Below are 27,991 nucleotides of genomic sequence, written 5' to 3'. Positions count from 1 at the left end.
ATTTGCACAATTTTGGATGGCCTTTAATTATTTAAAATGTTTTATTCTTTTCTATATTTAATTTTTATCAAAAAAATAAAATAGCATTTATATTTTTATAACATTTATTTAGATAATATTTAGTTTATTGGAACTCTTTCACTTTCATATTTAAATGGAACTTATTACAATAATAAAATAATTATTAATAAATATATTTTTTAACATTTAATATTTAAATCAAAATATTTTAATAATAAACAATTTATTTATTTTTTTTATAAAAGTAACAACAACAACATAAATATAGTATTTTCACTCTGTAAAATTAAATCTTTTTTTCCCCCCCCTCTTTTCTTTATAACATTCTGGCCAAGTGTCAATATTGGCAAACTTGTATTTGTGATATATAGAAATACTAAAGTCTTTATTTACATGCTGACCTATTCATTATTATTTATAACAATTTTAATTAACTACCCCATCATATGATATGAAATTATGAAAAATTTATGACCACATACTGTACTACTGTATACAATTTTTTAATCTAAGAATATCATTAATCTTAAGAAAGATCACATGACCTACAATATTATATAAGGTAAATACTTACCAAATATAATAATGTTCATAAATACATATACTGTAGTGCAGACTGTGAAAGATATGTTTTTATTTTATAAACTGGGTAGTTTTATCCAAATTTTTGGTTTTATTTTGTTTTTTTATTAACTCGTTTACTTTTTATATCAAATTAATCATTTCAATATATTATAGAGAAAATATTTGAATTAAATAATAACACACATTACAATATTGGAATTTTTGTGTTTATAAAAAATTTAATTTTTTTTTTTTGGATAGAAATAGATTTCCATGAACACAATAAGTATACAGATGTGTATTTTTCAGTTAAAATTTTTTTCTTGGAGGAATTTGCTATGCAGGAAATAATTCTTAACTCTACACTGTATATCTTTTTTTCATTTGATTGACAAAAAATGCACGAAAAATTGTACTGTATTATATTAAATTAAATTAATAAGTACTTAATGTCTGGAAATTATTTTTTCACTCTGGAAAAGATTGGTTCGGTCCCATAAATATCGTGGTTAAGCTGCTACATAACTAAATATTTATAGAGGCTATTATATTCTGTTCAAACCACACAGAATTATTATGATTATTTCATAAAAACATTATTTTACAATTTTTTTTAATTAAAAATTTCAATACACTTCAGAAAATATGAATTTTTCAGTTTATATCACTACTTTTAAAATAATTTTTAATTGAATTCTCACTTAAAAAAATTAAATATTGTCAATTCTCCTGAAGGACTATAAAAAATAAACAATTCTTGAGCAATCACAAATAAAGAATGATAGAATGGTTACTTTACTTTGTAGATGATATTTTTAATCTGGAGTAAATGCTATTCCAATTACTATTAATTTACCATCTTGCAGACTTGCTAATATATGTGTATTTCCTGGAGTAACACTTACTGCTAAAATGGGTATATGCAATGATAATGATGTGGCAGATTTCAACCTGTTGAGAAAAGTTATATTTTTATCAATGTATTTTTAATTTAATTTAATAATACTTTAATAACTAATTTTCTGATAATTAAAATACAATAGACCCCCTATAACATGGTAGATACATTCCATGTTATATGAATCAGTGTTGTATGAGTCACTTAAATACATGAGCCAATCACAGCCCGGCACTTGTGCAGTTTACGGGCTACGGCTGTTTGAAAGGTTTTCTTCCATAAAATTAATCGATTCTAGACTAATTTGACTCATTAAAACATGTTAGCTGATAACAGCAAATTGTTTTTTTATGCTTATTTTTCCATTTATTATTTGAAAACAAAATTTCAAAATCAATTATAATAGGAAGGATATACTTTATAATTACAGTTGATTCCATTTAATTGGGCCACTGGTTAATCGGGGCACCATTTTATTGGGTCAAATCTCAAAGAACGGAAACCAAACTAATAAATTATTACATAATTTAATTGCTTAATTGGGACAGTAGCAGAAAAGGAATTTAGCAATTTTTGATATATTTTAGGAATCTTCCAAAATATATATAGACACTACATAAACTAATGTCATGTAGACCTAACAGTTGGCAGAGAGAAAGCGATTTTGTCTTTCACTTGGGCAGTTTGGTTTTTCGGGAGGTGTCAGCATAGCGGGACGTATCGCACAGGGATCCCGTCTGAGGCAGATCTGAATGCAAGCTACTGACCCTGCTCTGGACTGGACCGGACAATTTTTCGAGGTCTCTCGACTGAGTTGGAAGAGAGCTAGAGTTTCCTTGGAAGGTATTGTGTATATAATTATGTCTAGATTTGGACAGCAGCCATCCAATCATTGAGACCAGCATCTGGAGCTGGAGGATTCTACAGATGCTCCTGCTGAAGTGGCCCATTTTCAACTAAAGGAAACTGTGCTCAAAGGAAGACTGTAAGGTAACTTTTGGACAAACAACCTTTGTTTGTCCAAAAGTTACCTCCAAGTCCAAAAGTCCAAAAGGTTGTTTGTTTGATAAGTTCATAACTGCAATTTAAAGTCAGCAATATAATATATTTTCAAATTGTCTTTTAAACACAAATGGATTATCCACATAAAATTATGTTACTTATATATTTTTGAAAAAATCCTATTGCAAATAAGAAAGAGAAATTATATTAAATATATTTAAGAAAATTAAAAAGTTACCCATAAATTTCAAAAACGTTTAACATTCCACTTGAATCACCAGTAACCAAATAATTTCCAGAGATGCACATTCCTATAATAGATGAAGACAGCTCTCGATGACAGAGATATTTTCCATTTATAGTAAAAACATGAAGCATTCCATATTTCTGAAATAAAATTAAATTTTTTGTATTAAATTATATAGAAAAGTTTAAATTGCAAATATTAGAAGTGTAAAAAAATTAAGTAGTTTTTTATTTTCTAAACATATTTGACTAAGCATTATAAACATGAGAATATACTTCAGCAAAATGTTTTAAGTCTGAAATGTACAGAACCAGGGGATGCTCAATTTTGCATGCACAGTAGGTTTCTCTTTTAATTGTTGTACACATGACGTCACCATTGAGAAACATGCTCCAAGATACATGTGAGCATTTGACATACTGTGATGATCTTTGTTCATTTACTTTTGAAATTAAGCTTTGGTGGGTGTTCGGAATACAAGTATAAGGTAAAATTTATTTAATATTTTCAAAGATTTATCTGTTAAATAGTAATGTGTTGACATGTGAATTTTTTAGTTAATGTTCACTGATCAAGTTGAATAATGCCAACTGTTGTGTGGCAGTGTATGAAAACTATAATCAAAAGACTAAAGGAAATAATGTAATGTTTTTCCCTAAGCATCCTACTCTTAGGAGTAAGTGGATTCATGCCTGCAAATGAGAGGACTACCTGAAGTCAATGTTGAAAATGCAATAGTTTGATGTGCATACTTTTCTAAAGACGACTACGAGAGAGATCTAAAAGCAGAAATCTTCAATATACTTTCCAGGAGATGCTTAAAGCCTGATGCTATGCCATCTTTAAATCTAGCTCCTGTTAGAAATGTATGACAGAACAATAAGATATACACAGCAAGAGAACTGGAATGTCCACTGAACAGTCTGTCAATTTTATTCTTTTTTGGTGAAAGATGAGACAAAGGTACTGAAACTGAGCCTATAAAAGAGCCTTCTCTGAAAGTGAAATTAGCAAAAAAACTGAATCTAACAAATGCTGAAATTGATCACTTAAAATGGGGAAATATTTACTCTGAAAAGAAAAAATAAATTATTACAGTTGGCTCTTACTGAGAAAAACCAAAAATTAAAATTATTAGAAAGTAAAAAACAAAGAAGTGAATGAGAAAATAAATAATATTTTGAAAAAATATTTACCAAAACACAAATACATTGTCTTATAACATGAAAAAGGAAGCCACATTGGACAAAAGAAGATATAGTAATGCAAGTTTTGTCTAGGAAGTGTTATGTTTGTATGAGAAAAAGCCTTGGAATCCTTTACCTGCACTTTCTATTTTCTACTTTTTTTGCACTTTCTACTTAAGGGGTTTCTTCATCTTTTCATTGCTATCCAGGAGTACTGAATGATGTTTTACAATTAATGAAGACAAAATCTGAAAGTCTCACAATAATAGAATCTCTCTGCATTCTGAACTTTGATGAAATGAATGTTGACTCCAGACTCTGTTATGACCAAGAGATGGACAAAGTTTTTGGACCTCACAGTATATATCACTAACAATGGATGTAGTGAATGACGGTTACTAGATGTAATTTGTATTTTTGTCAATACATTTTTATATGATTCAATATAATAAAATTTTAAAATAAAATGAAGAAACTTTCTAACTTGTTCATGACATTCAAATATTATATTATTTCTTCTCAAAAAATCATCTGACTTTTTATTACAGTATTTTAAAATATATTATATATAATTATATTTGTTATTAAAATAATCAAGTCATTCATTGTTGCAAATAAAATCTGAATGTTTAAACTCCTTTGTAAACTTTATGCTTGGGTTTTTAATATTAGCCCATCAATTAGAAATGTGGCACTTCTTTGAACTTGAAACTACTGTATTAATGCTTTGTTGACATCTGTAAAAAAGTATTTTCTATATTTTTTGTAGGTTGTTATCTAGTGCATTTAAATAGACATCCTTATTGTTCTACAGTGTTGATGCTATCAAAGACAACAAACTTCCGAATTTTCTGTACATTTCCACATTTTTAAAATTATTCTCAATTCTCAGATAATTTTGATTTTTACATGAATTGTAAGACACTTTTATTATATAACATCTTTATCATTAAAAAGTCTGAAAACTGAAGGATAAATGTAGAAATGAGTAATTAAGCTTATTTTGACAATTTAAGAGATTTTACACAGGTGATAATGATTTTTCTCACTCATTAAGTACTATAACAGGACAAAAATTGGCTTGTTATAACTGAATATTTACTTGAAAATATGTCTTAATTGAAAACAAAATGAAGATTTGCTTGTAATAATAATAAACTGGTTATGACTGTATTTATAAAAATTTAACAATACATTGAATACATTGGAATAATAAATTTTTCTTCTATGTAACATTTAATTATTTTAAATTAATATAAAATGAATTACTCACATTTTCAGATAAAATATCTGTTTTTGGTTTATAATGAACACAAATGTACCCCATATCTGACATAGTTATAAGTGTTACTTCTCTTAATATATCACTATCATCACAAGGAAATAACCTTCTTAAATAATGTCCTTCTCTAACTGTATGAATATTAACAATACCATCCTAAAAATATTAAATAATAATATGTAATGATTAAAATTTAAAAAATTATATTTATTTTATCACTTAATTATAAAATAACTTTTGATACTTTTACATACTTTTGATCCAGAAAGTGCCAAATCTAATTCTGTTGAAATATGAACACAGGTAACAGAATCATTGTGACCGTATAAAATTTGAAGAGGTTTGTTATTAATAATGGAATTCGAATTAATCTGAAATTAAAAATAATTTTAAAATAAATTAATAGATTTCAACAAATGCTGAAAATTGAACATCAGGGATTAAATATCAAAAAATTTTTCAATACTAGCTATTAATTTTTAACACTATAAGCATTTTTTTAAATAATAGAAAATTAAGTTATTACACTTAGGACAAGAAATATACAAATTATAACATTGGAATTTTCCTGAAATTCTTTATTCTTTATACAGAAATAAATAATATAGAATTAATATTTAATATATTAAGCAATATATATGTTACTGTGAATGACCAATATCTGGTGAATGTCAGCATTCACACAGTCATTTCGTGTATGTACGAAATATTTGCTAAATATCATTATTTCTCACTTACACTGGCAAATGTCGACATTCAGCATGCACTGATGGTAAATACTGAATAAAAATATTTTTATTTCATTAAGACAAAAATGCAACTTTTTTAATGTCAAAATAGGAGAAAGCTTAAGTAACAGCACATGTAAATAAACTGCTGAACCTAAAATGAACAGTACATTCTAAATCATTAAAGAAAATATTACAATAATAAACTTAGACATAAATTATGTGATTAATATTATACAATCTTATTTATTGCAACAATTTAAACTGTTATGGCAGTTTGAATTGCACAAGAGTCCCTTGCTTTTCCAACTGCATTTATTCATGAAACACTTCTTTTTGCAATGCCAGCATGTATAGCCTTGCCCTCCACATTTTGAATTAGCTGCAGCTGCTTCTTTCAGCGATATTTCTTGAGAAGAAATCTCATCTATGGAAAGTAACTTTTATTTACAGATTACGAACTGATTACGGGTATAAAACTGCTTGAGGGTACCATTTTTGTTTGCTAATTTATAAAAGTCAGTCTTCTATTCCAACAACAACCCCAACACATTTCAGGCATCTGTACGGCCACGGTTGACATCAGGGACTTGTATTCATATGGTATCACCAATTTGAGCAGAAGGAAATTATCTTTTTGAGATTCGTAACATTTTTGTTGCTTGCAGTAGAAGATTCTCTTTCGCACCTCTTTTTATAGAAATAACTTTGTGTTGTTCAGTCGGGGCTTGATACGAAGATGTGGTAGGATGCAGCTCCTCTTCAATATTTTCCTTTGAAATATGGTATTTGTTACGGCCACTGCTCAAATTTTCTTCAAAAGTATTAACAATTTCTTCGAGCTGTTCTTTGGTTTCAATATTTGCGATTTGTTCGCCAAGCAAAGATGACAATGTTATGCCTCTTTTTCATTTAATGCCAAACATGGTTTCATAAGGACTTTGGCATATTCCTTTGTGATATGCAGTGTTCTTCACAAATTGTACAAAGGGCAAACCGTCTGACCATTTATTTGTATCGTCATCGTTCATCCATACAGTTAACATATTCTGTATATCCCAATTGGCCCTTTCAACTGAACCTTGTGTTTGACTATGAGGAGACTTTCCATGAACTATCTTAACATCTTTCCACATAGCACAGAGTTTGGATATGACTTGGTTACAGAATTCCCTACCATTATTTGAATGCAACATAGCTGGGGCACCAGCTTCTCGGGTGTCGTTCCGACCTCCACCAAAGCTTATCTGTGTTTGTTGATATACACCGGCAATTGTTTGAATGCATAATAATATAAACAAATATTCGGTCTTTCACCGATGTATTTTGTATGTGTCAACATTCTCTAATTTCGGTGTTTCACAGTAACATGTATATGTATATATATATATATATATATATATATCCTGTCACTGATAAATGCTCTGAATCAGTATTTCTCAAACTCTTTTAAATCGAACCAGATGATCTGCTGAATTATCAGGCTGTAATAAGGTTAATTTAATAATTAGAAATGAAATAATTTGTTTGGAGATAGATGGTTAGGCTGCCATCTCATGATAATTTTATAATAATAATAAATTAATTTAGAATTTTTGAAAGCAAAGATGAATAGGACTTGAACCCTGCAATCCATGCAGATGCATTGCCAGTTACACTACCTGGACTTCTCTTCAATCTTCATTTCCAGAACTTTGATTTAGATATAACTATACAGGTCACCTATACCAGGGGTGGCCAACAAGTCGATCGCGATCGACCGGTCGATTGCGAACCCAATTTTGGTCGATCGTTTGCGATGTCTTGATTTAATGTGTTACACTTGTAACCGAACGCAACGCGTGAACATAACGCGCAAACGCAACTGTAGTGATATCGGACCCTCCGCGTCCTCCCTGAGTTGTGGTTTTGTCGGTCCATGTGCAATCCATTTGAGTACAGTTATAAAAAGGGAATAAGAAATGTAGACAAAGGGTCATAAAACCGAAATAAAGAAAGGCTGGAAGAGGGGCGGAGAGAGTAGGTCGAAACACGGTAAAGAGAGGAAGGGTGAAGTGGTGGTCCCCGAAAGTGATAACGTTGAGTTTCAATTTTTTTCTGTTTAAAATGTAAGTACCTTTTCTTTATGTTTTAAATTAAATTGTGGCTTTTCTTACCTATCTATTTACTTGATAAGTAAGCGTTCTCCGCAACAGACCTCTAAACTATTTTCTTAATTTTCTAGGAAAATATTTAATTCAATACTTATTGTCGTATTTCTTTTGCATTTTAGTATACCCGTGAACATGAGTAGTAAACCAAAAAAATCGAAAACTTATCATTTCAATGAAGAATGGGAACTCGATTACTTTTTTACAATGGTGAATGATAAATGTCGTTGCTTAATATGCCTTACTTCGATAGCCATCGCTAAAAAGGGTAATCTGGAGAGACATTTTTTAGCTTTACATAACAAGTATCAAACAGATTATCCACCAAATTCCGAACTGAGAAAACATAAAGTTAGGGGTCTTAAAACTCAATTAACAAACCAACAAAATGTTTTCAAAAAACCAATGTTGAAGTCACAAGCAGTAACTACTGCATCATTCAAAGTAAGCTACCTCTTAGCAAAAAACTGTAAACCATTTTCTGACGGTGAATTTGTAAAGGAAATTTTTTTGGAAATGTCAGATTCACTTTTTAATGATTTTAAGAACAAGAGTGAAATTATTGCTGCAATTCAAGATCTACAACTGTCTCGAAACACTGTGATGCGACGAATTGAGAAGATGAGTGAAAATGTAAAAGAACAGTTATATAACGATATTAATAGATGTTCTTGTTTTTCCCTTCAATGTGATGAATCGACAGATATAAGTGATACAGCACAATTACTTGTTTTCATTCCTATGGTTTTTAAGGATTTTACATGTAAAGAAGAATTGTTGGGTATGATTTCTTTGAAAGAAAGGACTAGAGGTGTAGATATATTCAAAACCTTTAAAAACTTGCTCAATGATTTGAAAGTACCACTTTTTAAATCAGTTTCAATAACAACGGATGGCGCAGCTGCAATGTTAGGTCGCATAAATGGATTTATAACCCTATGTCAAAATGAAGATAAATTCCCAGCCTTTTTGAGCTACCACTGCATAATTCACCAGCAAGTGTTAGCCAGCAAGAGACTAAACACAAAAGAGGTAATGGACATAGCGTTTAAAATTGTTAATTCAATTCGAGGAAGTTCCCTCAAACGGCGTCTCTTCCAACTGCAGCTTGACGAAGGTCAACCTGAATTATTACTACATACCGATGTTAGATGGCTAAGCAGAGGTAAATTTCTGCAACGATTTCGTGATTTATTGCCTGAAATAATAGATTTTCTTCACGAGCAAGGTGGAAAATGTGAAAATATAAGAGATGAAACTTGGCTTAGTGACTTAATATTGAAGTAAAATCGGTAAGAAATGCTAAGTCATTTAAATTTAGAATTACAAGATAAAAATAAAACAGTAATTGATATGATCAGCTGCATAGATGCATATAAAACAAAATTTATTTTGCTAATAGAAAATCTGAATCATTTTCCAAATATGGCGGATAATATACAAAAACATAAAAATATTAATTATAAGATCGACAAATACATCACGGAAATCCAAAAAGTAATTGAAGATTTTGAGATAAGATTCCAAGATTTTGAAAAAATTAAAGAAATTGTGGAATTTATATCTTTTCCTTTTAAAAAAGATTTAAGTGTGAAACGCATTAGCCAAAAAATTTCAGACATATTTCATATGGAGCAAAAGGCATTAGAAAATGAAATTATAATTTTACAAACTGATTTAATCTTACAAGCCAGAAAATTTGAAGAAAATTTTTGGAAATACGTCAAACGAGAAAAATATCCCAGTATCACCAAATGTAGCGAATATATTTATTCTTGTTTCGGATCTACGTATCTGTGTGAATCGGCATTTTCATACTTAAAGTTAACGAAGACTAAACAACGTTCTGTCCTGACTGATTCCCATACTGAAGACTCATTATTATTATCTTTGTCAGGATATACACCTAATTATGATTTCTTGGTTAGAGACACGCAAACTCAGTCCTCTCATTAATGTTAAGGTAATAAAATAAATTCTAAATGTGTCTTTATCTGTAGCTAATTTGAATTAATAAATATTGTTAATAATTACTCGTGTTGTTTTAATTCTCTTGGAAGTGATTTTTTTGGCTCGTTAAATAATTATGTTGTTTTTTACGTAGGTAGATATACAGGCTGTTTCAGAACGAGGTGCACTCCTGCGAACAATTAATAAATTGGCAAAAAATAAGTCTAAAAATCTTATATCATTCTACCACGATAAATTTTCCTGGCGCAAAAAAATAAAATAAAATAAAATCGCGAAAGTGAAATCTTAAAATCAAATTATCTGCCATTCTGTGCATTTTTATAACAACTTTTTCATATTTAAGAACAAACAGTACCACAACTTATACATCGCAGTTGATAAAAAAATTAAATAGATTTTTAGTAACTTAAAATATAATCTTGAAAAAGTGTCGAAAAATCGAATTAGCTGCAAATGAATGAACTCGTACCTACAAATATCAAAAGTTGAGTCTGGAAATTTGTTTTCTTTATGAATGAAAATTAATAAGTGATTTAAAAAATAAAAAATAGTTTTGAACATATCTTTTGCTTATCTACCCATAGCTAGCGGGAGTGCACCTCATACTGAAACAGTGTGTAAGCATAGTATGTATTTCACATCTCCTCCTCGCCACCTAAACTATGTCTACGACAACAAGTCGATCGCGACACATTTTTAAGATAAAAAGTAGATCTTATGTACACAAAAGTTGGCCACCCCTGACCTATACCATGCCAACTAAGGATGACTTAAGTGCCCTTGGCCCACCCCAATAGTTGGCTGAGTGCCAAGGAGACAGTTCTCTAGAATGCAGCTCTTCTAAAAGCAAGAAAAGCTTTCCATTGTGAATACTCTCTTATTATTATTTGGAAGTAGTTTTTGATCAATTTCAACTTTGAAAATGATTGTTCTGAAGATGTAATAGATACCAATTTAACCAGTAAAATATACTACTGAATTTAAGCACCTCAAAGTACAAAGCCCTAGATGCCACCACTTTCATTTTCATGTATGGCCACACCTATCCTCCAGAGTCAGATTCCTTTAAAGTGTAGTTTCTGAATCTTTCAAATAAATTATTTTATTTTAATACACTGATGTCAGCATTAATGCTTTATTTAGACACCTTATGTGTTTCTGTACTGCTGAATAAAGAGGATAAAAGTATTGTAAATAGTGCCTATACTTAACACAGATCATGCATTGATTTGTCTGCTAATTTAATTGATTAAATTAACTGTAAAAATATCAATTTATTATTTAAATATTTTAAAAAATTTTTCTAAATTCATTTATTTTGTTGAAATAATTACAGCCATGTGATTTTTAACTTACCCATCCCTCCCCCTTTTGTGATGTTTTCTCATATTCCCTTCCCTAAACCAAAGCACACAAGTTTATGAATAAACTCTTAGGACTACAAAAAATTTCCATCATGCATTTTTGACATTCAGAACACTTACCGCTCTTCATGAAATCTCAAGATTCCATAGAACCCAGTTTGAGAAACGTTGCTTTAAGTACATATAAACACATACAATTTCAAATTTAAAATCTATATGTTATATTATATATGCAATACCTGTGTTCCAAGATCCCAAATCATGCACGTGGTATCTTGTGAACCAGTCATTAAATGAGTGTTGCTATAATCAATTGCCAAGCAGGTTACAACATCTACACAAAAAATAATTTTCTTACTTTATCATATTTCAATATTAATAAAATCATAAATTTTGTAAAAACGTATTCTAAAATATTAAACATTAAAAATTAAAAGTTTTTCTAAATATTTTAATGATTTATTAATATGAATGTTTAATGACTAAAATTGACAAAATAGCTTTTCCTAAAAGTAACAGTAAAAATTAATATATTAATTTATTTTAAACTAAATAGAAAAGTTCCCTTTTCTGTTATCATTTTAAAAAACTTATAGAAAATTTATTAATATATATTAAATTAATAGAAATATTATTAACAGAAGTTGACAATTAACAACAACAACAATAAAATCACATTTATGAAGATCTTCCTATTTTAATCATCTTTCATTCAATTCAACTAATTGAGTTGAGTAAAAAAAGAAGAGTTTCATGTCATGTAGTCCAGCACAAACTTCCTTTGTAAAGGACTATCTTTTATGAAACCAACAACTGCTTCATTCAGAGAACTCACATACAAAAAAACTAATCAGAAACTGTAGAATGTTGATGTTATACAGATACAAAATTTGTTACTAAATAAAACATTCATAAATGGAATTTTTCTTTAGAACATTAACACATTGAGCAGTTTTTAAAATAGTTAAAAATGGAATAGATTTAAATTCAAACGCCATATACTTTTTCAAAAATCACACAACTGTCCCCAAAAACAATGTCCCATCCTGTTCACCTTCCCCTCCTCTTACTTTTTACTTTAGCCATTTCCATACGTTTGGAAAGTTAACTATCTTGTCTCTCCTACTACAGTTATGATGGCTGAACAGATTGAGATTCTTAACTTTTTCCCTTACTCTAACCTGTCATTTCCTTCCATTCCAAGCTTTGATCTTCATCTTAAGCTAATCTTCCTGTGAATACTGTCACACTAGAAAAAATACTTTTGAATTTAAGGTTTTTGAAAACTTGAGAAATAGTATGTCTAATTCAAAATTAAATAGATTAGCTTTATCTTATAATATAATTGAGATGGGTTGATGATGATAACCCAACAATCATCTAAATATTTTGGCTATAATATGGCTATATTTAGGGCGATTGTTGGATTATTATATTAACTCATCAGGCTTTGAGATGTGTTTTATATGGGTTGATAATAATAATAATGATAATAATAATAAGCAAAGAGCCCACACAGTTAGAAGTTAAAAGTTAAAAGTTGAAATTTGGTACAATTAGGGTACTCCACGAGAATGCACACTAAGAAGGGATTTTTTGAAATCCCACCTGTGGGGAGAGGAAGAGGGTTAAGGATTACCCTGAAGAACTCAGCTTCTACTGTACTATTTTAGATGCAGGTTTATGCATTTTTGTGGGAAATTGAATGTATTTTAGACCCATCTAAAAATTCTCTAATTAGCCTTGGAAGATGGGGGGACCTAATTCTTGCACCCAGTGAAAATGAGTAAGATTGGCTATATAAGTATAAAAGTTATCTTACATAAGGGTTTATCACACCAAATGTCCAATCTAACACATTTTAAAAATTCTTTAAATTGTATACAGTAGAGGAGTAAAGAATTTTTAAAATGTGTTAGATTGGGCACTCAATGTGATAAACTCTTACTTAAGATAATCTTTGTAAGTATAAATCAAATATAATATAGTAGAAGGGTTAAAAGTATGAAATAACAACAGCAAAGATTAAGATTATTAGATTATTTTTTGCCTGAGCAATGCCGGGCTCATCTGTTAGTCTACACACACACACACACGTATGTACGTGGTACAATCCAAAAGTTCAGGGACTGCAGTAATCTATGACAACAAAAGCATGTATTTGAAGTTACAGCGTATGAAATGGTTTCTACCAAACTACCTCTACGTGTTCAGGTTAATTTCACCCATGTTATGTGATTAAACCGCAAACACTGCTGTTTTTTTCCGAAGATAGTTACCTTTGTTCTGCGACGTAATAAAAGTGGAGTTTCAAGAACGACCTCCAACATTAAATTTTGTCAGCATTTAGGTAAAACACCTACGGAGACTTTAAAATTGCTAAGAAAGGTGTACTGTGATTCTACCATGGCAAAATCGAAATGTTGGAGGTTGTTCTTGAAACTCCACTTTTATTACATCGCGGAACAAAGGTAACTATCTCCAGAAAAAAACAGCAGCGCTCGTGGTTTAATCACATGACATGGGTGAAATTAACCTGAACACGTAGAGGTGGTTTGGTAGAATCCATTTCATATGCTGTAACTTCAAATACATGCTTTTGTTTTCATAGATTACTGCAGTCCCCGAACTTTTGGATTGTACCATATATATATATGGTACAATCCAATACAACAAACAAACATCCTCTTATATATATATATATATATATATATAAGAGGATGTTTGTTTGTTTGGCTATACACTCCTAAGCCATTCAACCTATAGCTACAAAACTCTGCAGTTATGTTCACATACTTCTAACCTAAATAATGTCAAATATCCCACCCAAAAATATTGACTGAATTTCTATAAATCATTTCTATCTACATTCGATTTGCTGGCTTTACACACAGTGCCAAACTATTGGAAAAAGATTTAAGAAAATAATAAACTATATATAATTCTTACAAAAAAGAATATAATTAAAATATATATATTTTAAAAATTGGTATAGAGTAATACAGAAGAAATCATTGAATGGAATAATTTTAATATAAGTAGAAACAAAATTAATTTTTGCTCTTGAGAGAATAGCCACATAGAATCCAGTGCCATTTTAGCTTTATGTATACTGTGATTTTTAGCCTGTAAGAATTGTCCAGAAGATGAAAATAAAACTCCCAAGTATATGTAATTTGAAGCAACTTGTAAAGGTTGATTGTTAAGAAACCATCTTTCTTTGGGTGACATTCGACTTCTCTTCTTGAATACTATTATCTTAGTTTTTAAAACATTTATAATTAACCCATAGTCACAACAAAATTCCTCTAGAATTACAGTGTTTCTGAAGTGTTAGCCAAAATTGCAGTGTCATCAGCATACATTAGTACAGTACATGTATCTCAACTTGATCAGAGAGAGAGAAATCCCAAGTAAACCAGATTTAGCAAGTCAAGCTATCAGACTGTTAACATACAAATTAAACAGCAGTGGGCTCAAAATCTCACTGTGCAAAACTCCAATGTCAAACTATAATATATAATATAATAAAGGGTTAGAAGTACAAAATAATCTAAAAATCTTAATCTTTGTTGTTGTTACTCTTTGCCTGGGCAACACTGGGCTCATCTGCTAGATAAATACATACAAAAATATTATAAATTCAGAAGAAATTATGTTTAAAATATCATCAAAGCATAATAGTTATATATTTATTTCTACTGAATTAGCATGTTTTGTGATTCTCTTTTTAAGTTCCATTAATATCTAATTCCCAAATCATCTTCAGTGGTTCCCAATCATCACTGGTAATTACAATTTTATATGTGATCATGATCACGAGGTTAGGAATCACTAACCTACCAAATGGCATGTTTTTGCCTCTTCAAAAATGTTATTAGCAATTTAAACTATTGCAATGTAAACAAATAATAATTAAAACAATTAATGTTTAATATTGGTTAAAACTGATAGTGATTGCAAGTTATAACTCTTGTGTTGAAGGTGATAACATAAAGAAACAGTTTAATGCCTGATTACCTGAATATATTGATTACCTATTATAATCAAAATTTCATTTATTGTTAAGTTTTATAAATGTATTATAACTTATGTAGTTTGAGACATGCTAATTCTTATAACATTAGATGACTGATTATAGTAAATCCTCTGGTTTTAATCATAGATATTGTCTTTTTAGTTATTTATTTTATTATTTATATTGTCAACAAAAGTAGGAGTTATATAAACATTTTAAGTTACATAAATTTTTGAAAGTTTTAATTTAATTTCTGTGAAAGTTACTGATCTATAATGTTATTTTCTACATTATTTTCAAATAGCAGTACTTTTCTTTTCTATTTATATCAAAGCATTTTAGCAGATATTAGATATATATATATATCTTTTTAACTATAAATAGTCTTCAATTTTAAAAATTAGATATTATTTAATTAAGCATTATAAACTTTATTAACATAAAATTCAAATATGTAGTATGCATTATGCTTTAATAAGATTGACACTCCAAAAAATAAAGATATGCTTTCACTGTTTCATTGAAAATATTCTAAATTCATTGAATCTGTTGTTTTTAAATTTAAAAAAGAGCCACATCAGTTTGCCAGACTTAATTTCTAAGTTTCAACCTAGATTTTTAACAGGAATGAAATATTTTGAAATTGAATATTATATTTTGTTAAAATGAATCTATAGTAATGTAAATTTTATTCATCATTCTTAGCATAAAATAGATGACCCACTTTTTCAACAATTTCTCTAGCAGTTTTCACTTAGAAAACTGCTAGAGAAAAGCCATGCTATAAACTGGCTTAATGATAAGTAAATAAGAAAAAGAAAATAAAAATATATATCAGTAACTTATATTTACTAATGAAACTGATTCAAATACTGTCTTACTGACTTGCACTTATAAAATAACTTTCTCATAAATCATCAAACCAAACAATACTTTAATTAAATTTTGGCTAACGTTTCTTGCTCTTTTTAAAGGCCATCATCAGATTGTTACAATTGAAATAATCTTTCAAATATATTGGAACATCAAATACAATATAGATGTAAATTTAAAACACTTTGATTTAACTTTGTAATTAGATGAAATTAATAATGTACAAACAAACATAATATAATATAATAATAAAATTACACCAATGGGTAGACTAGGTTGTCTATAATAATATAGACAACCTAGTCAACCCTTTTAATTAAACTTGTTTAGGAATCTCATATAGAGACCTCCAGGCTTTGAACACAATGTACCTGTTCTGATCTTCCTTTTCTTTTTGATTTATACATTTCTAAAGATTACACGCATATACTTTAGATTGAATCTCCCTTTTAGGGGTCTGATGATTCCTGTCTCATCTGATTTTACTGATACATCATCTTCCTTAGTGTATACAGTCATTGGACAGGTATTCCTTTTTGACCATGTAATGATGTTCCTGATCATAGCCTTTAAAAATGTCCAAAAATGTTAGCTGGAGTTTAATTAAAGTATTGCTTAGTAATATAATAATTCTTTTAAAATTTTAATATAATACATAATTTAATCCCTACATCTAACAAAGAAATTAATTTACCTAAATGTTTTGTGACACGAGCAATTAATTTAACTTTAGGCAAACTATAAATACAAAAACTATTATCCCATAATCCACCACAAAATAAGAATTTGGCATCATCTGTAACAACATATAGTTGATTTGTTATTTCAAGTCCAGGTTGAAAAGATCCAGTAATCCTTTTCAGATTTCTGTAATAAAATATAAATAAATTGATAAATTGTTTAAAATTAAATATCTGAATAACTATTGAAAATATCAAATATATAAAACATGTTCATTAGTATACTTTTTTTTATAAAAAAAATAACTTGTGTTATTTTAAATTAGTTTATTCCTTCAATAAATTTTAATGTTCAATTAATTTTACTTCATAATATTCAGATATAAATTAACAATGAAATTATGTTCAAAACTTTGGATTTAATCAGATAAAATTTACTTATGCCAAAATTATATAACTGAATTATCACTGAATTAGGAATTTTATAAAAAAAATTCATAATTATTAAATGTTGATTAATATTAACTCTTCTTTAAAGTGACTTAATTAATAATGACTTCACTGTGCTCATTTCTATTAGTAACAATATTGTAATTTTCAAATTATCAATTACTGATGACTATAATAAAAGTAATGACTAGGTTAACCATGCCAAATATTATCCACTTAAAAATTGTTTAATGCCAATAGACAGCGGTTATTTTGTCTTTTATTACTTATATCATCATCACAAGCATTTTCAACATTTTATAATGCCATTTTCATGCAAAAGAGAATGAAATTTAGGGACATCAGAATAAAATTTACATACAAACATTAACTATTTGAAAAAAAGAATATATTAATAAATACAAATTTTTGAAAAATGCAAAATTACATTTAAAGTGAACTTAGGCATTAGTTGGCAGATACATGGAAAGATATTAACACTAAAAATGAATAGCAGCAGATATATTGAAGGAAATGGGAATATACTTTACAAGTTGTAAAGTGCTTCATAAAATGTCTTTCCACATGTGCTATTCTCATGCCTAAGTTCATTTTAAATGTAAGTTTGCATTTTTCAAAACTTTGTATTTATATTTCTTTTTCAAATAGTTAATGTTTGTATTTAATTTTATTCTAATGTTCCTAAATTACATTCACTTCTTTGCCCGAAGATAATATTTATAAAATGTTGAAAGTGCTTGTGATGGTAAATAATAAAAACCATTTAACACCAATAAACAATGGTTATATCATTCTTTAAGTGGATTAATAATCAGTACAGGTGCTTTCGGTTTGAAATGCAAAATTACTATATAATAAATTTTCAAAACTAGAAATATTTATATGAATAAAACAAAATATTCTAAAAATCTAGAAGTTCTCTCATTCTGTTGTCATTGTAATGATAAATGGCAAAAACAATAGCAGTTTAGATCTTTATAACTAACTTTTATGTTGAGGAATAAAATTATGACAAACATTATTCAAGTTTAAAACAAGTTTTATATTATTATTTCAAAATTTAATTAGATTGCTTTCTAGATAAAATTTATTTATGTATTTCAATCTCTGTACGATATAATGTTAATTTTATTAATAATTATGATTTAATACAAACAAATTTAGTTAGCTAGAATGAACAATTGAGCTTACTTGATTGTATATTACTACATCAACATTAAAAACAAATGATTGGCCAGATTAGATTAGGCTATATTGCTGCTGCTATTAATTATTAAAAGATAAATAATTTGGTCTACAGTTAGGAATTAGGTGCCATCTCTTATTAAATTTTATATTTAATTATAATTATTAAATTTAATGAGATGGAACCTAATGCCTACCTATAAGGCAAATTACTTAAGCTTTTAATTATTGATAGCAGCCGTAATACAGTCTGATCTAATCCAGAAATCATTTGGTTTTAATATAACTATCGGATTTATACAGTTTTATCTTTGTACAATATTAAAAAGTTTGAATTAAAATGGCAAAAATAAACAACACTATCAGTAGAAGTTTAAAAAATAATTTTGTCTATCCTATCTTTCCATAAATATGAAAAGAATAGTTCTTAATCATTCATAAAAACTTTTTAATTTTTATACAAATTAAATTAGAATCAATTGGTAATAAATTATTTGAAAGCCATAAATGTCAATAAATAAAATCCTTTTTGTATCTTTTTCTCTCATCTAATTCAATCATTTAATTGTACAAATAAAAACAATATTTTGGAAAATATTGAAACTTGAAAGTCATTTAATTTGTCATAATAGTGATAGTCCATCAGTCCTTACTTGTATACAAAACATTTATTTAATTGAAAATTTCAGAGCTTATATTGTTATTAAATATTTACTTATTGCTTGAAGAGGTAGGATCTTTTTCAAATGTATAATAATTAGGAATAGTTCGAGCTCGATCATAAGGTAGCCAGCCATGGACTCCAATTATGCCATTTTGACTAACAGTCACTAGTGGTTCTAGCATACCATGTTGAATAAAAGATCGAGTTGGGCTTCTTGGAATATATACAAAACAAATGGGACTAGAACCAACTGCAGCCTGCAATAAAAATTTTATTCACTAAGATTAATAAAAAATGTATTATGAAATAATTATAAATATAGAATGATTTTATTAGTTTTATTTTCTGCAATCCATAATACTGTAATAATATGTAATAATAACATGCAGAAAATGTCACATCATGCCAGAAATCTATACAACACATCACTTCTAGTTGCAAGCTCTTGGCACAGACAGATTATTTACACAGACATTAATAATAATAATAATAATAATAATGAAAGATAATAAATTATATAAACATTCAAAATTCATAAAATACATGAGTTATCAGTTTATTTATAATAAATTAAAAATTTGAAAATACTAATAAAATAAAATTATTTCAAAATTAAATTTTAAATTCAGTGATTTTAAAATTACTTCTGTTTTCTAATAAAAAATGTAGTTCAAACTAAACTATATGAGTAATCACGAAATGAAACTTTAATTATCAGAATGAAATGATTACATTTTCAGTCTTAATTAATAAAAATAGGGCATTTATCTCCTATAATAAAATTTAAAAAAAAATATTTAATTTTTTTATTAATACTGACATGGATACTGATATTAAATACTAAGGAGCTCAAATCTCTTATCAATTTTCAAATACAGACATTCCTTGACTTATGATGTTTCAACATATGATGACTGATGCAAGTGAAGCGGAAGTGCGGGAAAATGTTTAGAATTTGAATTCAAGCTGCTCTACTGATGCATTAATGATCTTTCTTGAAACATTTTTTATATATACCATCTTACATCTGCTCATATTTTACAGTAAACTCATTATGTCTGCAAAATGTCTCACTGTGTCTCAATGAGAAACTTCAGATAATGTCTAAGCATGACAATAACTGTCATGAGTTTGGACAATCAATCAATCAATGATAGCCCAAACTCATGTTATGTACTGTACAATATTCACCATACTGTATAATATTGCATATATCCTTTTTTTCTTTTTTATTTATCTTTATTTTTGATGTGTTTTTCAGAATGTAACCCATTATAAGTCAAGGAATGACTGTAATTCATTTCTCTTAAAATTTTTAACTTACACAAAAAATTTAATGAAATATGTTAGTCTTTTTTGCATTAATTTATAATAAAATATTAAAAATTAAAAAAGCTTACATAACTAAATTTTATATTATGCCACTACACTTATCTGATTTAAGGAAAAATAAAGAATAAAATTTACACATGAAAATAATACAGAATTAAGTTAACCTCAACAAAAAATGCTTTCAATTTCTGAAGAAAGTGAAATAAATTTGGTGGTTTGGTGTCTGATTTTGTCATTCGTAAAGTTGCTTCTTCAAATGACATTCTTCTTGGATGTGGTTCCTATAAAATTAGAATATAAATTTTAAAATTCAAATTTATTAAATATTACAATTATATTAAAAAATTTCTGAAAGTAATTATAAAACTATTGATGACATCTCTACTAAACTGTTCTGAACTTTGCCTATTATTTTCAGGTTTGAAGTTTTAATCATTTTGCAATTTAGACAATTTAATGTGAATCTGCTGTTAAGTCATTCTCTAGTTTATGTCATCTCATTATAGTTTAAACATAACTATCATAATATTTTCTCAATAAACAGACACTGGAATGTTTATTGTGATTAAGAAAACTTAAATATAATACTTCCATTTTATGAGAGTATTTTTTGCAATGGAATGAAAGCTTAAACGTCACAAAAAAGTAAAGGTAATTAAATTGTAGTTTTAATTTAAAACATTATGTGAAACAAAAATTAAAAAATAATTTTATTTATAAACAAAAAATGTTCACAAGCATAAATCATTATCTACACAGTTATTGCATGAAAAAATCAATTTATTCTTTTAGAAGCATTCCAGACAAAATCCAAATTACTAAAACATCAATATAATTATTGTTATTTGAAAATATCATACTGTATTTTTCATAGCATGACTATATTTCTTTACACAGTCTATTTATGTAAGTAAACATTATTGTACAGTCAGTTCCTGAATTTTTAATGCCAAAACTAATGGGTCAAAAGTTATTTTTCAGTCCAAACAATTGATCCTAACTGCTAATAGTGTAGCAGAACAATTAAATTCCATTATAACAGGTAATACACACACTATAAAATAACTGGTAAATTTGTTTATTTTTAACTTTAATGGCATTAATGTCTCAAAATGAAAAATAAACTAAAGACTGATTCATACTTCATGAAAATTGAAAAGTTTTTTCTAATTTGACATTTATATCATTAATTTCTATTGTTCTAGTCTATATTTTCTTATCTTAATAATAAAATTATTCTTTTTAATATATGCTGATAGCATGAATGGTAATTAATCATCTTTTTTTTATGTTATATGCTTTTTCAAATTTTTTGTAACAATCTATTTTTAAACCTTTTTATAGATAGAAGAAAATAAAAATAGTAAAAATAGCAAATAATTGTAATAAAAATATTAAATTTGAATTTGAGTTATATTTAATAATTACTATCTCCTTATAGTCTTTACTTTGTTTGTATCATACATTAAAAATGTCATCAAAATATCTTACATAAAAAATTATTCCTGAAATTTCTTTTATCAATATCATTTATCACCAATTCAACTAATTCAGGTCTAATCACTGATCCCATATTGATTCCATCTGTTTGTCTATAAAATTTGTTTTCTAATTTAAAGTAATTATTTTTATATATATATTTGATTTTATTATCCAATCTGGTATTTTTTCTGTTTTAAAAACTACTTATTGTTGTCCAACATACAGGTGGGTACATATTTTTAATATCAAGGCTCATCATTTCATATGAGTATTCAAATACCATTTTATTTAGTCTTCTAATCAAGCCATTAGCATTTTTAATGCTATAAACAGAAAAATTTAAATAATGGATTAAAGATGAAAAATATGGTATGATGTCATTAACAGTAAATGTAAATCACCAACAGTAGATAATGTTAAAGCAAAGTTGTAAGTTTATAAAACTGACCAATTAACTGAAATGTAGAAATTTTAAACTATTAAAATTAAATGTAAGTTGATTCTGAAATTTTTTAAAACTTTTCATAATGAATGTAAGAATTTTATTTTTTTTAAATAAGGTCCAACAAAAGCCATATATGGATAACAATTATAATATTTGGTTTGTGCAAACAAATAACAAATATACCAAAGTAAGTTATGTAATAATAATTGTAATGTATTTGTAAGTTATGTTATTTATATAAAAATTCTTTATCATTTTTGCAGTCTGAAGAGGAGTCAGATAAGTGTTTGACTCGAAATATATAATTAATAAAAGTAGATTTTTTAAGAATTGTCTTCTGAGTGATCAGTTTGATGAGAACATGCTCTCATGTGTTTTTCTCATATAAGATTATTTTTAATCACTACAATAAAGTTGTTAATACTGATTCAACCAATATAATACATAAACAAAATAACTGGGTTTTTGTGACATATGTCAGTTTTAAGAAACTTCATTTAAATCTATTTTAAAATCATAATATATCATCATGAGTTTTTCCTTTGTACAAATTGTTGCATATTTACTGTATGAACTAGTTTTAATGGATACTCATTACTAAATTTTCTATTTTTATTAAATTAATATCTTTGTATGCATTATTTAAAAATGAATTATTATTAATTACTTTAAAAAGTTGACAAGGAGTTTGTCCGAAATTGTTAATCATGCCCTCTGTAGCAGCACGCTCCACTGGATCTTGAATTGCATCCAGATCTACAGCACCTAATAACAATAATAATTCTATTAGAAATGAAAAATATTTATTACTTAAATGTACGTAAGTAATATTGCAAATTAATAAATACAATAAGACAAAAAGATCTGTATTTGCTTGTATTGTCTAAAATTGTTTTTAAACTTAAAACTTTTTAAAGCATAAAAATTATATCAGAAAAAATGATTGAATTAACTTGTTTCAGTGTATATATTTTGTAAACTATCAAAAGAAGATAAAGTTGAATGTAAGAGTAAAAAGAAAGTAATTTACATGATTAATAAACTACATCAGTAACCTATCATGATAAACTATTAATAGTAAACTATCAGTTACACATGTGAGAGCCAGGAGACAAAAAGTTTTTAGAGTAAAAAATCTAAAAAGGATATGATTATATCTTTTACTACAGACTTGCTTCCTTATCCAGCAATGACACTGATGACAGAGATCTTCTGAATGTGTCACCAGGAACCTAACAACCAGAATTCATCTATTGGATGTAGAACTTAGCATTATCAAAAGATGAGCAAGAGAAAAAGAGGAGAAGGACCCAAAATAACAGAGAAAATTTCATATAGAATAATAATAATAATAATAATAATAATAATAAGAAGAAGAAGAAATGATTGCTTGATACATATTGAGATTTAGAGAACGCTAATTAAGAATGAATCTTGTGGCAATGACCTGAAATACATCAATGTAATGAAGAGAGAAATGAACATAAGAATTTCAGAACTTATTAGAGACAATAAATGTAAGAAAAGATCATGTTCAAGATATCTTTGATAAGAATAATAATTAAAAGAATTGATTACATAACTAGATTCAAGTGTAAGAATATTTAAGACTGCATGATAACATTTAAACTGAGTTGGTTTGGATCTGTGGAAGAAGCTTTAAGTATGATATAATCAATTGCAAGGATTCAGATTTTCTCTCTCTCTCTCTTCTTTGAAGATGGCTAATCTCCATGAAGTTGAGCTTTAAGATATTCACAATTTTAAATTTAATACTTTGTTATATAATTTTATGTAATGGTAATTTAATTCTAAAAAAATTGTACATGATTTCATAATGAGAAATTTGTTTTAATAAGTATCAAAAACTGTACACACAGTAAGACCCCACTTAACACTGATTCATTATAATGCAGTCTGCTCGAAGCCTTAAAAAAAAAAAAAAAAAAGCTCAAAATTTACCCTGATTCAAATTATCACGCATTTCATTGATTTGTATATAATACGATTATTCCCAAACATGAACCAATAAGCAAAAGGTGGCAATTCATCATAGTGCTGCACTTTCCTTAAATCTATGTTTGTTTTTTGTGCAATTTTGGAAAAAAATATAACATCATGGATGCCATAGACAATATTGACTTTGCTTGACAAGAATTAACTGATAAATGCACGAATGAAGTGTGGAAGAAGTTATGGCTGGAGGTATCCAAGGATTCTCAATGGGAAGGGCCTATCACTGTATTGTTAGGTTGACCAAATTATCAACTTAATCGATACAGCACGATACTGAGGAGTTACTGCAGGTTTCTGGTAAGAGCCTTACCAATGATGACCTTCAAGAACTGGTAGAACATGGGATTCATATAGAACTGGAAAATAGTGATTCTGAAAATGAAGAACCCAAAGAATTTCTCTACTGATTTCCTTAGTAAGTTTGGTAATGATAACCAAAATTGTTGTAGTGAATGATCTAGATTTTGAAAAGGAGTGTAAAAGCGAGACAAGGTATTTTGAATGCAATCTCTTGCTACTGACATTTGCTTAAGAAAAGAAAGAAAAGCAACAAATGAACACGAGACAACTTCATTGTAAAAAAAATCAAGAATTTCACAAGAGTCAGGACCTTCATCACAAAAAATAAACTTTACATTTCTGTGTGCATATGTTTGTGTTATTTAACATATTTTTTATATTAATTTACATAATAATATAACTTAAAATTAAAGTAAAATCTGTTTATTTTTGGGCACACATTTTCCTTTACCTATTTACTCTGTGTTAAAATGACCTCATTTAACACTGTTTCATTTAGCACTTTGTCATTTAGAGCATATCCTCCATTAAGCAGAATCTTACTGTACTTGTTATTAAGGTTGAAGCTTATTCACAAATAATGCAGCACACTATTTGGATACAATCACATAATTAAAGAATATTTACTATAGTGTCACATTATTTGTGAATAAGCCTCAATCTTAATAAGAAATTTGCTTGTTTTCACATCCATAACAATTTTTTTAAAATTCTATATATTTTATTATTCTAATTAATATAACATTAACTTAATTTTATTGTTTGTGTGTTTATTCTAAAATTTGTACTTTAGATTCCTTAATATCAAATAATATGTTTATATTCCTATGGAAAAGAAAATGTTACTCATTATATGTTACTATAGTAAATATTTTTTAATTCTTTAAACATTCTTAAATGATGTCCAAAGCATTATAACTCTTGTTACTGTATTTATCTTTTAATTTGATTTTAAACTCCATTAAAGCAAATTTTTTCTAGTTTATTTTTTCTAAATGTATGAAGTCATTTCTTTTTGTATAAAAATTATTGACAAGATAAAATTACTCTATATTTGATTAAATTTAATTTGTTTACCTTCATAGGAAACATAATAGAACATATTCAATGCATCTACAGCAGCAGGTCCTTTTTGTTTATATCCAAATATAAGATCAATCCATTCATGTAAGTGTCCTGAAACATATTCTGATTCCTAAATAAGTATTTAAATAAATTTTAATGATAATAAAATACAAATAAGAAGAATACAAAAATACTGTATATAACTAACCAGTGCTTTCCGATGTTTATAGATAAAATCTTCAGGAGATTTTGCCCAAGGAGGTAGTTTAACATGATTAACTTTTTCCTTCGTTCCCTGTAACTTTCCAAGATCAAATCCTGAAATTAAATCATATAACTTGAAGTTGTGCTCAATTTAAAATTTTTATCTTAAACTAATACTTATACAAATATAAACATCTATAAACCTGAGAATTACATTAAAGTCAAAAAATTGCCATATTAGATCAGACTATACAGTATTACTGATACTATTAATAATTAAATGCTAAGTAATTTGATCTACAGGTAGGTATTAGGTGCCACCTCATTAGATTTAATAATTATAATTGATATTTATTAATTAATTTAGATGGTTTTGGAAGAAAAGAATCAGCCCATAGTAAGACTTGAATCCAACAGCATGGTGTATATATATTAAGCTCAAAGAACAAAAACAATCATTGAGTGAAAAAAACATCCACAACCTGTTGTAGTTTCTTTAAATAATCCAAAATGTGTTGTGACTAATTCAAAAGACCACAAAATGAAATTTGTGTTGTGGCTTTCATGATATTTGACCACTACATGTTCTGAACGTTAACTGATACAACCACAACAGAGGATGATACGACGCACAGTGGTTTGTAACTTTAAAATATATGTTCTAGCCTCGAAACATTTTTATTTACAATTTTTAATGCTGAACAACATTAGTTCTGTAAGTTTTCCTAGAAATTTAATTTTCATACTTATAAAAGCCAAATGTGTATTTTTCTCCATACATTTTATTTCTTAGAAATTTTTTGTTTTGCTTAAAAGCGTTAAAGGTCAAACTACATGTACCAGTAGGTGCTTGATGTACTCTACACAATGACATAAAAATCAGCTGCTAAAGTTAAAAACTACTGTGCAATGGATTTATTGTGGTTAAAAACCACCACAAGTTCTGGATGTTAATTAAAACGAGATGATGATAAGAAAATAAATCATAATGAAAAAGAAAGTTTTATGTATCTTCAATTATCTTATATAAGTAGGTAACAAAATTATTCACCAGAATAATACAGAAATGTAACTTGGTTACTTTTCAATAACATTTAATCATTCGTGAAAATCTGTTGCAGTGCTCAAGATGTCAACATTTTGAAACAACTAATTTACTAAAAATAATTACTTTGTCAAGAACTTTTATTAATAAAATCAGTCTTTTTTATGAGAATCAAAAATGTTGTAGAGTTACTTATTTTTACAAGAACTATTACTGTGACATTTTGAGTTGTATTTTATGTTCTTTGAGCAAAATTTGCATTTTTTTTTTATCATCAGTGCTCAAATAAAAATGTAGTTTGACCTTTAGCATTTTTAAGCAAAACAAAAACAATCAAATGTGTATTTTTCTCTATACATTTTATTTCTTAGAAACTTTTTTAAGTTTGAAAATTAAATTTCTAGGAAAACTTGCAGAACTAATGTTGTTCAGCATTAAAAATTGCAAATAAAAATGTTTCGAGGCTAGAACACATATTTTAAAGTTACAAACCACTTTGTGTCATATCAGCTAAAGTTCAGAACATGTTATGGCTTTTCTTAATCACCACAATGGGTGTAGTGGTCAAATATCACAAAAGCCATGACACAAATTTCATTTTGTGGTCTTTTTGAGTTAGTCACAACACATTTTGGATGATTTAAAAAAACTACATGTTGTGGATGTTTTTTTCACTCAATGAGTGTTTTTGTTCTTTGAGCCTAACATATATACAAATCTAGAAGCCCAATAGTTATATTAAAACCAAACAATTGCCAGATTACATAAGGCTATATTACTGTTACTATCAGTAATTAAATGCTAAGTAATTCAGCCTG

The 27,991-nt window shown here is 27.6% G+C and overlaps 1 protein-coding gene and 1 long non-coding RNA gene across 4 annotated transcripts in view; both read right to left on the bottom strand.

Moving 5' to 3' along the window:
- Positions 1-429: 429 nt before the first annotated feature.
- Positions 430-27,991, bottom strand: part of LOC136974820 (neurobeachin-like protein 1) — a 179,853-nt gene continuing 152,291 nt past the window's right edge. For 2 of the 3 annotated variants that reach the window (XM_067269768.1, XM_067269769.1), the window contains exons 48-58: positions 26,133-26,242; positions 25,937-26,054; positions 23,211-23,308; positions 20,781-20,897; positions 19,336-19,541; positions 17,000-17,172; positions 11,654-11,748; positions 5,456-5,572; positions 5,193-5,357; positions 2,724-2,872; positions 430-1,536 (exon numbers count right to left, since the gene is read on the bottom strand). In XM_067269768.1, the coding sequence (XP_067125869.1) occupies positions 1,401-1,536; positions 2,724-2,872; positions 5,193-5,357; positions 5,456-5,572; positions 11,654-11,748; positions 17,000-17,172; positions 19,336-19,541; positions 20,781-20,897; positions 23,211-23,308; positions 25,937-26,054; positions 26,133-26,242 (1,484 nt within the window). In that variant the 3' untranslated portion in view covers positions 430-1,400. Of the gene's footprint in view, positions 1,537-2,723; positions 2,873-5,192; positions 5,358-5,455; positions 5,573-11,653; positions 11,749-16,999; positions 17,173-19,335; positions 19,542-20,780; positions 20,898-23,210; positions 23,309-25,936; positions 26,055-26,132; positions 26,243-27,991 lie in introns of those variants that run through there. The other variant, XM_067269770.1, reaches the window with a different exon arrangement.
- LOC136974870 (uncharacterized) lies at positions 6,279-7,281 on the bottom strand. The gene is made up of 2 exons (XR_010880713.1): positions 7,161-7,281; positions 6,279-6,771 (listed from the first exon to the last, which is right to left on the bottom strand). It is a non-coding gene; the product is annotated as an uncharacterized lncRNA (long non-coding RNA).

This window comes from Centruroides vittatus, unplaced genomic scaffold (assembly GCF_030686945.1).
Source record: "Centruroides vittatus isolate TY-2023 unplaced genomic scaffold, ASM3068694v2 contig_357, whole genome shotgun sequence".
Classification (NCBI taxonomy): Eukaryota; Metazoa; Arthropoda; class Arachnida; order Scorpiones; family Buthidae; genus Centruroides; species Centruroides vittatus.
Note: the sequence above shows the minus strand (reverse complement) of the source record. Positions and strands in the feature narration are given on the sequence as shown.